We start from the raw sequence: 13,804 nt of genomic DNA on the forward strand, positions 1-13,804 counted from the left end.
GTGCCTGGGCTTGGGCCTGAACAAACCTCTATGAAAAAGTTCTATTTAGTTAACGTGCATAAAGTCAACCCGTTTACATGAGAAAAAAAGAGAAATAATTTACTCCAAAAACATGCTGTCTGATTAATCTTAATCAATTGAAAACAAATGTGTACGTTGCAACAGATTCAGGATTGCATTGAGCTACTGTCATCAATGAACCCCTCAGAAGCAATGGAATGTGCCAGAAGGATCGTGACCTGGTCAGAGGTCCTTCTCAATGAACCAACGCAAAACATTCTGGACCAAGAGGTAAATAGAGTCAAGCAAATGTTGTTCAATTCAAGTAAATGTAAAGGAACTGCCCTGCGCGCCTAACGCTAGTGTACAGGTACACATGACAGGCATAGAGAATTACCAAAACTTTTATCGCTACTGAGAGCTGAATTATTCCATGAAAATTACACATTTATGAGGAATATTTGACTTCCAAAACACACCATCAAAACATGTATGCAGTCATGGATTGTTAATAATAATAATAATAATAATAATAATAATAATAAATCACTCTTGTAGAGCGCATTCCGTCAAAGACAGACCCCAATGCGCTGTACAGGCATGATAACAAACATACAAAGAAAACTACTTAAACTACATTAATATATACAACTATAGGCAAAGGAAAGTACGCCAATGTAAGATAGCTGGCAGGATATTGAAAAAGTCACGGAGTGAGCAGATGAGTTTTAAGTGATTTCTTGAATAGATCCAGTGAGTGAGCATTTCTAATGTGTATTGGAAGCCGGTTCCAGAGTTCGGGAGCTGTGTATGAAAATGGTCTCTGGCCATATGTGACAGTGTTGACAGTTCTACGTAGTAAAATGGTTGCAGCGTTTGATCTTAGTGTACGAGAAGGTTCCTTGATGCAAATGAGTTCACGTAGGTAGTGTCGTGTGATTCTGTGAGATAAGTAGTTTCCACTGCAAGATTTGACCTATGGAGCTGTGGAAACAATCCCCCCCCCCCCCCCCCCCCCGAAGACCCTCATATCCAGAATGTGGCTGTAGTATTTATATTAGGCCTTTGAGGCTAGAGGTTTGCAGTGACACCTAAGTCTCTTAAGTTAGCATGAGTAGCTCTGAAAAGAACTGGTGGCTTTCTCTGTACCTGATAAGCACCAATCACATAAAGCCTGTAAGCGCAAGATCTGGCTTTATAGCAGAAACAGATACCAGAAATGTTTACTATTATTAGCCGAAATTGTATAGAGTTTACATTCTTGGGACTGGTGCCCTAACTCAAATTTGCTAAGCATTTCTTCCTGCTTAAAAGTGTTATCAAATTGGCCCCCTTGTAAACAAGTTGAATTTTCTTCAAAAGCTCTAGAGTATTCATTGTGTTCATTGATTGATTGCAGAACCATTAATCCCTAGCATAAATAAAAATATATTCAAATATTTCTTTCAGGACAAGAATGAGATAATACTTATCACCAAGGGCATTGTCAGTATCCTTAAGTTCCTTCTGAGCAGGATAACGGAACCATTAGAAGTCAGGCACCTGCAAGATCTACAGAAGGATCTCAAATGCATGCTGTCATTACAGGTACCAGACATAACATAGCCATCCGATTTACTACCAAATAAGTACAATGCATATCATGAAACTTGCACAGTCTATAGATGGATTGCAATAGGCGTCATCGGCCGCCATATTTGATGAATTGTGCACGCTTGAGGAGCTACCATCGGCTGAGAGTCATGCGCAGCGCGTAGACGCGTGCACTTTGCCCTTGTTAATACATCAAAGATGGCTGTCCATGACGCGTATTGCAACCCATCTTTAGTTGGATGATCAGGGGTGATTTCACAAAGAGTTAAGACTAGTCTTATCTCATCCTAACTTAGGACTAGCCTTATTTTTTTAATAACTCCTAAGTTAGGATTATCTTTGTGAAATCGACTCCAGGATCAATGTCTTCAGCTCAGTGCTATGACATGTATGAGATCATTAATTGCAATTTTATACTCATAAGGATCAAAAGGTCATTAAATAAAAAGTGCATATAATTTTGAAAACATATTTCGGAATCAGCAAATAAATGTTTTACTTTGAAAACTAATGTTTATTTTTGCCAAACAAATACTTAAATGAACACTCTTGATCAATAAACCCCATTTAGCAGGAGCTCCAAAATCTGCAAAAGCAATTTTATGAAATCCATACAAAGTGCACTACTGACTTTATAGTCCCGAACAGATACATGTTAATTGTTTTTTCAGTACATGTAGATGTCTGTTTGTTATACCCCAATAGGTTGAGTACGATGAGTTTCTACCCTTAGAGGATTTCCGCACAGCAAACATCAGGAAGGCTGTGTTAACCAAACATCTGACTGCATTCTACCTCAAGAAATCTGTAGCTAGAGACAGTAATATGGATGATAAACAGGTAAATATATAGAGTCATGTCACACAAGGCAGTTTACAGGCAACCAGTTCCAGGCAATGTCCAAGAAGAGAATCCATTCACCATGAATGTTCACATAATTTTTATTAGGAATCAGAAGTCATCGTTTCCAAAAATTACCAAAGTGGTCCTTTAGCATGCACTGCAGTTGGTTGCCTCCAATTTGCCTGTAAAAGTTGCCCCGTGTGACTGGGCCCTAAGACTTGTGACAATATCTTGCCTCCGTTTAATGGCCAAGCGCACTGGAACCAAAACTCTGCTGTTTTTGGTCATCAAATTGCAGGGTTCGAGTCCTTGTTTTGACAGTTGTCGTGTCCTTAAGTGAGACTCTTAACCATTACTGCTTCGTCCTTCAGGATATACATGTAGAGATGAAGGCCCCATGTTTTTTGTGAAATATTTGCCAGCAGTATCAGAAAAAGCCTGTCGTAAAATGTGATTTTAATTCGTGGATGAACAAGGTTCAAAAGCTATGCGTAAGTCACCCATTTAACTCTCCCTGTCACCAATTGTTCTCCATCAGAGTTTTAGAAACTTCACAATATGTTTTTTTTATTGTAGAAAGAGACAATGTGCCAAGGTGAGAAGAAGAGAAAAGAATCACCTGAGAAAGATTTCACCAAAATATCCAGGTACTTTTAGTTGTTAGCTTCATGCTCTATTATACACATTATGACTGGCATAGTTCGGTTACTAGTGTACATCTATTCTCCCTCGGGCCTGTGAGTGACCAGAAGAGGGACCTATTTCTTGGTCTTAAATGTGAAATAAGAACAGACATCCATAAAAAAGGAAGGAAGTTTTGTAGTTGCTGTTCACGGTTCACGCCAAGAATGGGCGCTGTAACAAGGCACTATTTTCAAAGACTAGTGCCGGGCGGGCACTATTCCTGCAAAACACGTGCGCGCGGTCACGGTCACTAGACTATATTAGTTCACCCCACGTGACCGTGTTTCAGCCAACCAGAATACTGAACAAGCAAGAGGTGTGTTAAAAAAAGGATATAAACAACCTACATTGAATCAACAAGGTTTCTTGTACAAAAACATCAAGTACAGTATTGCTTTATTGTTTTTTTAGAAAAGTTAATTCATTATACAGCTCAACTCACAGGAAAATTGCAGACCAATTGCAAGTCTCCCACATATCTGAACATTGGGAAAACACGCGACTTTGTTTCCTTCACACATTATTGCAATGTATGCTGGACCAGGTAGTGGTCCCCAAAATGTGTGAATATGCACAAGTTTTTATTTATTTAGTATTGAATATGCACAAGACTTGCACATCTTATCGCACTCCTCTGCACTCCTTAAGTTAATTGTTCGTTTTTTGTACAGTCCATCCATGATTTGTGCATATCTCAACGTACCTCCTGTCTTCAGCATGTGAAGTTGGCACAATAGTCTAAAGATTAAAGAATAATTATATATTTAAAGACACTGGACACTATTGGTAACTGTCAAAGACCAGTCTTCTCACTTGGTGTATCTCAACATATGCATGAAATAACAAACCTGGCAAGATTTGAGCTTATATCGTACGAAGTTGTGTGCTTTCAAATGCTTGATTTCAAGACCTCAAAATCTATTTCCGAGGTCTCAAAATCAACTTCGGAGGAAATTACTTCTTTCTCGAAAACTCTGTTACTTGAGAGGAAGCCGTTTCTCACAATGTTTTAGACTATCAACCTCTCCCCATTACTCGATACCAAGTAAGGTTTTATGCTAATAAAAGAACCCTTCTCTATCCATTCTTCTAGTCTGGCTCGGATACTTGGTACATCTCATGAGGATCTTAAGTGTCAACTTGCCATAAAAGCAGCCCAGACTGGCCAGATCAAGACAGCTCTGAAAATATGCAAGTAAGTTTCTTTGTCAACAAACTTTGTGTTTCATTATTTACGAACATTGTTTATCGGTGCAGTACCCGCTGCTAAAACATAGGATTTGAACTGCCTCTAGCTATCTCGGTGGTCTAGTTGGTATGACACTGCTCTAGAATTGCAAAGGTGGTGGGTTCTAATCCCACCCGAGCAATATGAGCGCCTTGAGCACCTCATTTGGTGGATTTTGGCGCCTTATAAATACTCTTTAATATTATTATTATATGCCTGTGATTTTTTCACAGAGCTCTGTAAAATACTGAGTATACGGTGCTAACACACATTGGTGTACATGTACATGTAAAACAAAAATGAATATTCTTTATCCCTGTTGCCAATTTAACATCTTTTAACATTGTCTATGTTGGCCAGGCTTATCATTGACATTATTTGTTTCGACACAAATAACTAAATAACTGGTCTTTCAGATTAAATCTAACTCAATTTTTGCGAGTTAGATTTGAGTAATGGCTGGTACATTGACTTGCGTAGTCACAAGTGACTGCTTAAATTGGAATTCATTCAGGGTTGAACAAAGACCAATCGACTAAAGCAACAGGATTTGAACCAATGACCTCAGATTTAATGTGCTGGCAATCTGAACCCTTTTGCGGTCCCTTGATTTTGACCAAATCTTTGTCTGGGGTTGGCAGTCAGAAGCTTTACAACCTAGTTTTCGTTTTCTTCATGACAATAATTCTTCTGTTCTCCATGCTCGCCTAGTTGCTCTCCTGTCATCATATTGGCTGCACTTTGCTATTCTGTATGTCTCTAGGGCTAGGCCTATGTTTCTTGCTTTGTTGTTTCTGTTTTATAGTTGTTCGATTTGCCTCGTATTTTTTGTGTATTTGTATTGTTGTGGGCGAACACAACAGATACTAATAATACCAATAATGTTGGCTGATTTTCTGTTTGTCCACAGGGAGCTTTCTGAGTACACCTGCAACCCAACCATCTCAGAGACGATCTATAGAGTAACTCATACAGTATGTGAATTATGGTCTTCATCACACCCTAGCATTATGAACAACACTACCTCTGGTGATGAGCCTAGCTTATCTAGAGAGCTCTACCAGCTAGCCTGTAAGGCACTCACACACTGCCATCAAAGTAAGTCAATTCAACTCAAGTTATTGCGGTCTTATTAAAACACAAGGAAATTGTTTTCCCAGTGTGTACTCTTACAATAAAAACACATAGAAATATATTTGTAAAATAGAGTTGAGTCATAAAGTATAAGCCCAGTCATTTTTGCAAAGGGTATCAAAGCCAATTTGTCAGGGTAAAAAAGTTATAACTAAAGTAGTCAATAAAACAACGCATGTTTTGTTGTTCATATAGAGGCATAACTTATTTTTTTGTTTTTTTAAATTTGCCCCAAACAAAGCTTAATTTGGTTAGGGGCAACAAGAAGAAAAAATGATTGAATGAAGGAAGGTATGAATTTATATTCATCTTTAAAGGCAGTGGACACTTTTGGTTATTTAATACTCAAAATAATTATTAGCACAAAACCTTACTTGGTAACGAGCAACGGGAAAAGGTTGATAGTGAAAAACATTGTGAGAAACGGCTCCCTCCGATGTGACATAGTTTTCTAGAAAGAAGTAATTTTCCACGAATTTGATTTTGAGACCTCAGATTTAGAATTTGAGGTCTCGAAATCGCGCATCTGAAAGCACACAACTTCGTATGACAAGGATGTTTTTTCTTTCATTATAATCTCCCTACTTTGATCACCGATTGAGCTCAATTTTTCACAGGTTTTGTGCAAATGTTGAGATACATGTACACCAAGTGAGAAGACTGGTCTTTTGACAATTACCAAAAATGTCCAGTGTCTTTAAACAGTCTAGATTGTAGGATGGAGGGAAAGATGCACCAGGCAAGGAGTTCCAAAGCTATATTGGCTGTCTCCCTGTTTTGACTTGCGTAATAGTTACAGGTATTTGCCTTTTTTCCCCATCTTAAGATATGTTATGTGACTGTTCAGAGTTGTGCAAACTCGTACGTTTGACTGATTCAGTTTATCATCAGTGTGAGAGTGGGGACTATGGAGTCTCAGTACAGGTAGGCTTTCTCATGGAAATCAGGATTTGTCAGGATTTTCAACGTGGTATTCTTTATCCTTTTGTCTCGACAGACAAAAACTTATATAACTTAGGTAACCATCTGAAATAAAAACAAATCTCTGACAAACAATTGTGTCAACTGCTTTTCGTTGTTTCCATTATAATCACCCTTTTTGATTGGTTGTATGGAGTGTCTTCCGAAAAGCAATGAACATCAAAGACAGACATACAGCCCTGTTACATTCGAAAGATACTTTCTGATCTGCGCCATCTTCACAGGCAGCTTGGTTTTTGTCTTTATCTCCCAAATTCTTTAGCCAAATTTTTTATTAAATAGGCTGAAAGTTCATTGAAGCCTATACCACGTATATGTAGGTCAGTTCGTGTTCCCAAATATTTTATGCTATTTTCTCAAGAGCCAAGTGACGCGCCTGATAATTATAATGTAACACTCTGTGAGGTTTAACCTTTGACATTTTCCACTATCACTTATAGACGCTAAGCAGCTTAGAGACAAAGCGTGACCCATATGTAGACTGGACTTTCAGCCATTACTTCAAGGAAGACACCCTGGTACTGACCTCATCTTATGCTCTACCTACAACCTGCAAGTTCATGATGTCATGTTTGCCTAGAGCCAGATCTACGAGCCTTCCTCTGGAGAATAACAGAATGGCTGGAAGGACTGCTGTGGACTTACAAGGTATAGCTGTGTTCCCACTGGATTCATATTTTGGGTAACTTAACCATGACGCTGGGTAACATTCCAACGGGTTAACTTTCCCACCGTCAGCACTTGGATTTATTCTTACCGAGAATGTGGGTAAACTAACCGATCTGGCCCCCTGCGTAACATTGAATAGTTTGATAATCACGAAAATCTTATTTTTCCGTGACAAAACATGCCAGCTTCTTCGGGTCACGGACGGATGGGAGATTTAACCGAGTCGTCGCGTCCGCATTGGACTTTCTGGCTCGGTTAAACTGACCTCCTTTGGCTCGGTTAAACTACCCATTCGGGTCAGGTAAGTTACCTGGGAGGAAAATTTCCTGGGCTGTTCGCATTGGACTTAAAATGGCTAAGTTACCCATTGGCTCGGTTAGTTTACCCAAATTAAGTCCAATGGGAACAAGGCTTTAGACTGTTTCTGGCACTTGGGATATAACAACAATAATCTGTATGTGTACAGTGCAAATCAGTGCTAAGTCTCTATGTGCTTATAGGAAAAGCTACAAATGAAAACAAAAAACAGAACTGATAGACAGAGCTTATCAGTTAAATTACTGGTAAGCGATGAATAGACAATTTTAAAAGCAATTTTGTAATTGCCCATGATTACCTCCTTAAAGCCATTAGACACTTTCGGTAAACAGTATTGTCCAAGGCCCACACTTCGTGTATCACAACTTATATATGAAATAACAAACCTGTGAAAATTTAGGCTCAATCCGTCATCGGAGTCGGGAGAAAATAATGGGAAAACCCACCCTTGTTTCCGCACGTTTCGCTGTGTCATGACATGTGTTTAACATAAATCCGTAATTCTCGATATCGAGAATTTATATTTTTTTTTAATGTTCTCTCAAAAAGTAAAGCATTTAATGGAATAATATTTCAAGAGAAGTCTTTCACCATTACCTTCTGTTAACCCTGTAAGTTATTTGTAAATCTGTGAACTTTTATTTTTTTTCTGTTCCGAAAGTGTCCAATGGCTTTAAGAAACCTAGGTATGCCATTCCACAGTTCAGCTGCAGCTACTTGGAATGACAGCATGTTCGGAGACTGAGAAGTCTCCCAAACACCCTAACAATCTACGCTGCGGTAGTAAAATTAAGCAAGACAGTTCTCTAAGAACAAACTCTACCTGGCAAGTAGATACACACATGGTGCCGCAAACCAAATATATATTGATACCTCACCATGCAATGCCTCAAATCCTATATACCTTCATCATATTATCATCCTCTCCTTACATTCCTTATAGACGTATTGAATCCAGAGAATCTGAGCCAGTATCTACAACACTTGACTTCTGCATCCCTTGAATTGATTCAATGTCTGCAAGAGAACAACCAATATGAGATGGCATTCCATGTACTAGCTGAGACTCTAGCCACCAGTCTGCAATACACTGCAGCCAACACAATGGGGAATGTACTACCAGATAATGAGGTCAGTCGGAATAAATCATGCTTGGATTGTTGGTATTTTTTTTTTTTTTTTTTAGCGCCCAGGAGCATGTCTCATGGATGTTGCGATATATCAAAGTTACAGGATTTATGGTTACACAAACAAAATGCATTGTTTGTTTCAATGTGTTGTGGCCACTGATGATGAAGTTCATACTTGTACAAATCTTCCAGAGAAGTACTCTCAAAAACTGGCAGCTTGGCATACTCTCAATGGTGAAGATATACTGTTTGAAGACTCTCAGAAAATCAACAAAATCACAGTAATAAAAAAAAAACATGTATGTGAACAGTAAAATATCTTACCAAATGTGAACTGTTGTTTTTGTTGTTTGTTGTCTGTGACTACTCGTAGAAAGAAAATAAAGAGCTGCTAAAGCAAACATTCATACAGAACTCATTTAAACTGTTTTACTTTTTCAGGAATATCAAGCTCTGATCAGAAAAGAACAAGAGAGATGCACTCAGATTGCCAAGATGGGAAACCAGAAGATGAGAGAGTTCACTGCTACACTCATGGATAAGGTTATTATCGGTCAATAGTGATAGGTCAATAATTGTCAGTCAGTAGTGTCAGGTCCATATAAAGCGGGTCGATATCAGCTGACAGATTGCCAAGATGGGAAACCAGAAGATGAGAGAGTTCACTGCTACACTCATGGATAAGGTTATTATCGGTCAATAGTGAGAGGTCAATAATTGTCAGTCAGTAGTGTCAGGTCCATATAAAGCGGGTCGATATCAGCTGACAGATTGCCAAGATGGGAAACCAGAAGATGAGAGAGTTCACTGCTACACTCATGGATAAGGTTATTATCGATCAATAGTGATAGGTCAATAATTGTCAGTCAGTAGTGTCAGGTCCATATAAAACGGGTCGATGTCAGCTGACAGATTGCCAAGATTGGAAACCAGAAGATGAGAGAGTTCATTGCTGCACTCATGGATAAGGTTATTATCAGTCAATAGTGATCAGTCATTAATTGGCAGTCAGCAGTGTTAGGTCAATATAAATGGGTCGTCAATATAAATGGGTCGTCATTATCATCAGTGATGTTTAGTCACTATTGTGGATCAATAGTGTAAGGTCATTAGTTTGTGATCAATATCAGTTGTAATCAACAGTTATTTGGTAAAATTTGTTGACCATAAGATTAAAGACTACACTGACCAGAATCAGAAACAGCAGAGCTTGATTTCAGTGCGATTGATTGCTCAACCACAGCCCACCACCACTTGTTGGTTGTGTCAACATGTTTTCAAAAAATGTACTTTCTTATTTAGTCACCTATTGGTCCTGTTCTTGTCACTTCTTTATGAAGTCATTCTCCTGAAATCAAGCGGTGTGCACTTTTTGAAATGTCAAGACTTCTTCTTAATTCTGATTCTCCAAACTTCTCACAACAGTGATATTTTATTAATAGGGCTGTCACCCACAAACTTATTTCTTATGGTACTTACAAAGCTTCAAATCTTACTCATTTTTGTTTTGTTGAATTACCCAGGTATTTGGAAGTCGCCGTGTAGACCACCATCTAGCGCTCAGCTTTGCCTGTGTACTGCCTAAGCCCAGTGCTCTGGAGAAACTCAAGAGCCTGACTGCCAGTGCTGGCCACCACTATCAAAAAGTCCTGGTAAGAGATTCTGGTTTCCAATTTAATTTTCAAGTCTTGATTTCCTTAGCAATGAGGTTATAGACTTTATCATGGTGCAGCCATCTTGATTTTCTCCCTTTCAAATCAATGCAACTAAAATGAAGCTTGAAGGAGAAATAGTCTGGTTCCTTTTTGTAAAATGAATAGTAGCATTCAGCACTGTTATTTGATACAGAGAACATGACCATAAAAAGCCTGAGTGGTCTATTAAACCATAAACATGTATGTCAGCCGTACTCAATAAAAACTGTCCTACCTTTCTCCAAGAGCCAGGCGTCATGTCTGTTATTTATAAATCTGATTGTTTACTACAAGGGAAGGCCCTACTGACAGGCGTTGACCCTCGTTTGTTAACTTTTTCATATTAACAATTACACTTTATGATGTATATTGTTGTCATTTAATATACCACAGTGCATTTCCTACTCTCAGGAGGATCAACCAGAGATCAAAACTCTGTATAAAAAAAATTCTTGGGAAAAATTCCACAGCTTAGTTTTTTGTGGAAAGAACAAAAAATAGAAGTGTTGCTTTCTGTCGGTTCGCAGATGGCACAATTTACCTTATAAACTGAGTGTATAGTCTCCAAGTCCTTTTTGTACTAATTCACTGCCCCGTTCAACCTTACAGAAATAAATTATTTGTTTGATTCTCCTTGTATGTGATGAAGGCGATTGCCAAAGTTGGATGTGAACTGGGGCGACTCCACAAGGAACCCATGGTAGAACAGATGTGTCAGAAACTAGAGACAGACGCTACATGGGGCCATCGCTTAGGTAAACTCAAGGTTAGTATTTGAGCCCATCTGAAGATGTAGATCAACATGTTTGCTAAATCGTCATTTTGAAGATTGCCTCAAGATTGACTATTAAGCCAACCTTATCACGGATCAATAAACATGCTTTCAATGTCACAGTTTTTGTGATCCACACATCATAAGAAAGCCCATTGTATAGATGAACAAATACATCATAGATGACCAACATGCTTATAATTATCTCTAAGAAAAGCACTCCACAAAGATATATACAATGTGAGAACTTCAAAAAGTAAATTGTAATAGGAATAAACAATCTGAGAAATGATACTGACAGTAACGCTTCTCAGATTCAACTGTTGGAGCATACAAAATTTATATCTTTTTACATAACCACTTTACTATGAAGTGAAACATTTCTCAAAATGCTCCATACTATCAAAAGCTGTTGTAGGCTTTTAACCCAAAGTTTTCATTGTCGTTAATTTTAAGAGTGATAACCAAACATATACCTATCTTTTAAGGCAGAAGGATGTAAATGAAGTCACATCCACAACATTGTACCATCTCTTTAAAAAAACTCACCAATACTGATTTGTTTCATTTGATTTGAACGGTGTGTTTCTTTTAGATTTCCTTCAAGGAAGTCTTCAATGCCCAGGACACTCAGCATAAGAGGATGCTACTACCACAGATAGTCAAACACCCAGAGACTGATATCAACTTGATCAAAAATTACTGCAGGTAAGATATTGAACTTTTAAAGAAGGATGAATCCCTCTTGATGTACCTAGAGAGGCTTCTCCTACCCCCAATCACACCCAGTGATATACTTCCTAATATGTCTTGATTATCCCATTCCACAGTGCGTTCAAGCTAGAGGAGGATGAAGCCCTCTTGATGTACCTAGAGAGGCTTCTCCTACCCCCAATCACACCCAGTGATATACTTCCTAATATGTCTTGATTATCCCATTCCACAGTGCGTTCAAGCTAGAGGAGGATGAAGCCCTCTTGATGTACCTAGAGAGGCTTCTCCTACCCCCAGTCACACCCAGTGATATACCTCCTAATATGTCTTGATTATCCCATTCCACAGTGCGTTCAATCTAGAGGAGGATGAAGCCCTCTTGATGTACCTAGAGAGGCTTCTCCTACCCCCAGTCACACCCAGTGATATACCTCCTAATATGTCTTGATTATCCCATTCCACAGCGCATTCAAGCTAGAGGAGGATGAAGCCCTCTTGATGTACCTAGAGAGGCTTCTCCTACCCCCAGTCACACCCAGTGATATACTTCCTAATATGTCTTGATTATCCCATTCCACAGCGCATTCAAGCTAGAGGAGGATGAAGCCCTCTTGATGTACCTAGAGAGGCTTCTCCTACCCCCAGTCACACCCAGTGATATACCTCCTAATATGTCTTGATTATCCCATTCCACAGTGCGTTCAATCTAGAGGAGGATGAAGCCCTCTTGATGTATCTAGAGAGGCTTCTCCTACCCCCAGTCACACCCAGTTATATACCTCCTAATATGTCTTGATTATCCCATTCCACAGTGCGTTCAATCTAGAGGAGGATGAAGCCCTCTTGATGTACCTAGAGAGGCTTCTCCTACCCCCAGTCGCACCCAGTGATATACCTCCTGATGTGGACCAAGCCAAAGTACTCAGTATCATCAGAGAGGTTGGCAATAAGGACTCGCTGGTCGCCGGACTCAACACAATCCTGGATAAGGTAGGACATCAAAGTGAAAGACCTTGTCACATCAAGCATATTTCTAAGTGTGTAACATTAACACTGTTGGAAAAAAGTCCCAAATGCTTGTGGAATGTTGCCTCTTACATGCAGTGCGGTTGGATGCTTGAAAGTAGTCTGTAAAAACTGTCTGTTGCAAGAAGGCCTAAATATGTGTATTTTTGAAACTTTCATAATGACTGTTCCACAGTTCTGTTTTCATTATAGCTCATTGACTAAGTACATGTAGCAAATAATTTGTTTGGCAGAGAAAAAAAGGGGATCACTTTACAAAGAAAGTGTGATTAATGACACACAATGGATTATTCCCCCATCAGGTTAATTCTTATGACTACATTCGACTGAACTTTGTCTTGAAATGCATCAAAGATGAGAACCCTGGTGACCAACTGGCTGATGTTGTAAGTTATTTCAAACTATTGAGTAGAAATATTTCATTTAATTTTTTTCGCTAGCAAACATTTCTTCCAAAAAAATGGAAGTCAAACGATCTACATGAACAAATAAAACAATAGTTTGAAGAAGAATAAAAAAAAATGTAAAAACACCTAGCAACATCCTGATGAACCTGGTTTGGCAGGCAGATACATAGGACACAACCTCCAGTAGGGTAGGTACACTAAAACGATTACAAGCAAAACGAAGAACCCTGGCAGGGAAGGCCAAAAGTGACAGAAAGTCACTTTCAAAGCAGCTGACCATTTGGTTCTAGAATCACACAAAAGATGTGTAGTAGTGGGACATTAGAAAAGATAATAAGTAATATATGGGTTAACAATCGTGTGAAACTAATAACTTCTTGGAAGAAATGAGGAAAAGAGGGAGTGGGTAGAGTGTCTTTTCTAACACAGATTAACTCCACATCGCTGTTACCCAAAAATAACTTATGTTTTCAAACTATTGGTTGTACACAAATAAAAGGGTAGTTTTGCTGTTTTTAAAGTAAAAGTCATTCATATACCTTTCAAGTTGTACTTTACGTAAATTAACTTTCCTGACCAATTTTTTCCCTCAACCAACTTAAAGACACATT

The 13,804-nt window shown here is 38.7% G+C and overlaps 1 protein-coding gene across 1 annotated transcript in view; it reads left to right on the forward strand.

The window, feature by feature from the left end:
• LOC117289698 (kinetochore-associated protein 1-like) overlaps positions 1-13,804 on the forward strand; it is a 65,831-nt gene that overhangs the window by 35,916 nt on the left and 16,111 nt on the right. Inside the window, exons 28-45 of the mRNA XM_033770977.1 lie at positions 166-291; positions 1,450-1,587; positions 2,299-2,433; positions 3,013-3,083; positions 4,214-4,315; positions 5,259-5,446; positions 6,309-6,406; positions 6,904-7,111; positions 8,394-8,581; positions 9,022-9,123; positions 10,104-10,232; positions 10,924-11,040; positions 11,642-11,754; positions 11,877-11,969; positions 12,109-12,201; positions 12,341-12,433; positions 12,573-12,750; positions 13,089-13,172. Coding sequence (XP_033626868.1) covers positions 166-291; positions 1,450-1,587; positions 2,299-2,433; positions 3,013-3,083; positions 4,214-4,315; positions 5,259-5,446; positions 6,309-6,406; positions 6,904-7,111; positions 8,394-8,581; positions 9,022-9,123; positions 10,104-10,232; positions 10,924-11,040; positions 11,642-11,754; positions 11,877-11,969; positions 12,109-12,201; positions 12,341-12,433; positions 12,573-12,750; positions 13,089-13,172 — 2,256 coding nt within the window. The remainder of the gene's footprint in view (positions 1-165; positions 292-1,449; positions 1,588-2,298; positions 2,434-3,012; positions 3,084-4,213; positions 4,316-5,258; positions 5,447-6,308; positions 6,407-6,903; positions 7,112-8,393; positions 8,582-9,021; positions 9,124-10,103; positions 10,233-10,923; positions 11,041-11,641; positions 11,755-11,876; positions 11,970-12,108; positions 12,202-12,340; positions 12,434-12,572; positions 12,751-13,088; positions 13,173-13,804) is intronic.

This window comes from Asterias rubens, chromosome 1 (genome assembly GCF_902459465.1).
Source record: "Asterias rubens chromosome 1, eAstRub1.3, whole genome shotgun sequence".
NCBI classification, from domain to species: Eukaryota; Metazoa; Echinodermata; class Asteroidea; order Forcipulatida; family Asteriidae; genus Asterias; species Asterias rubens.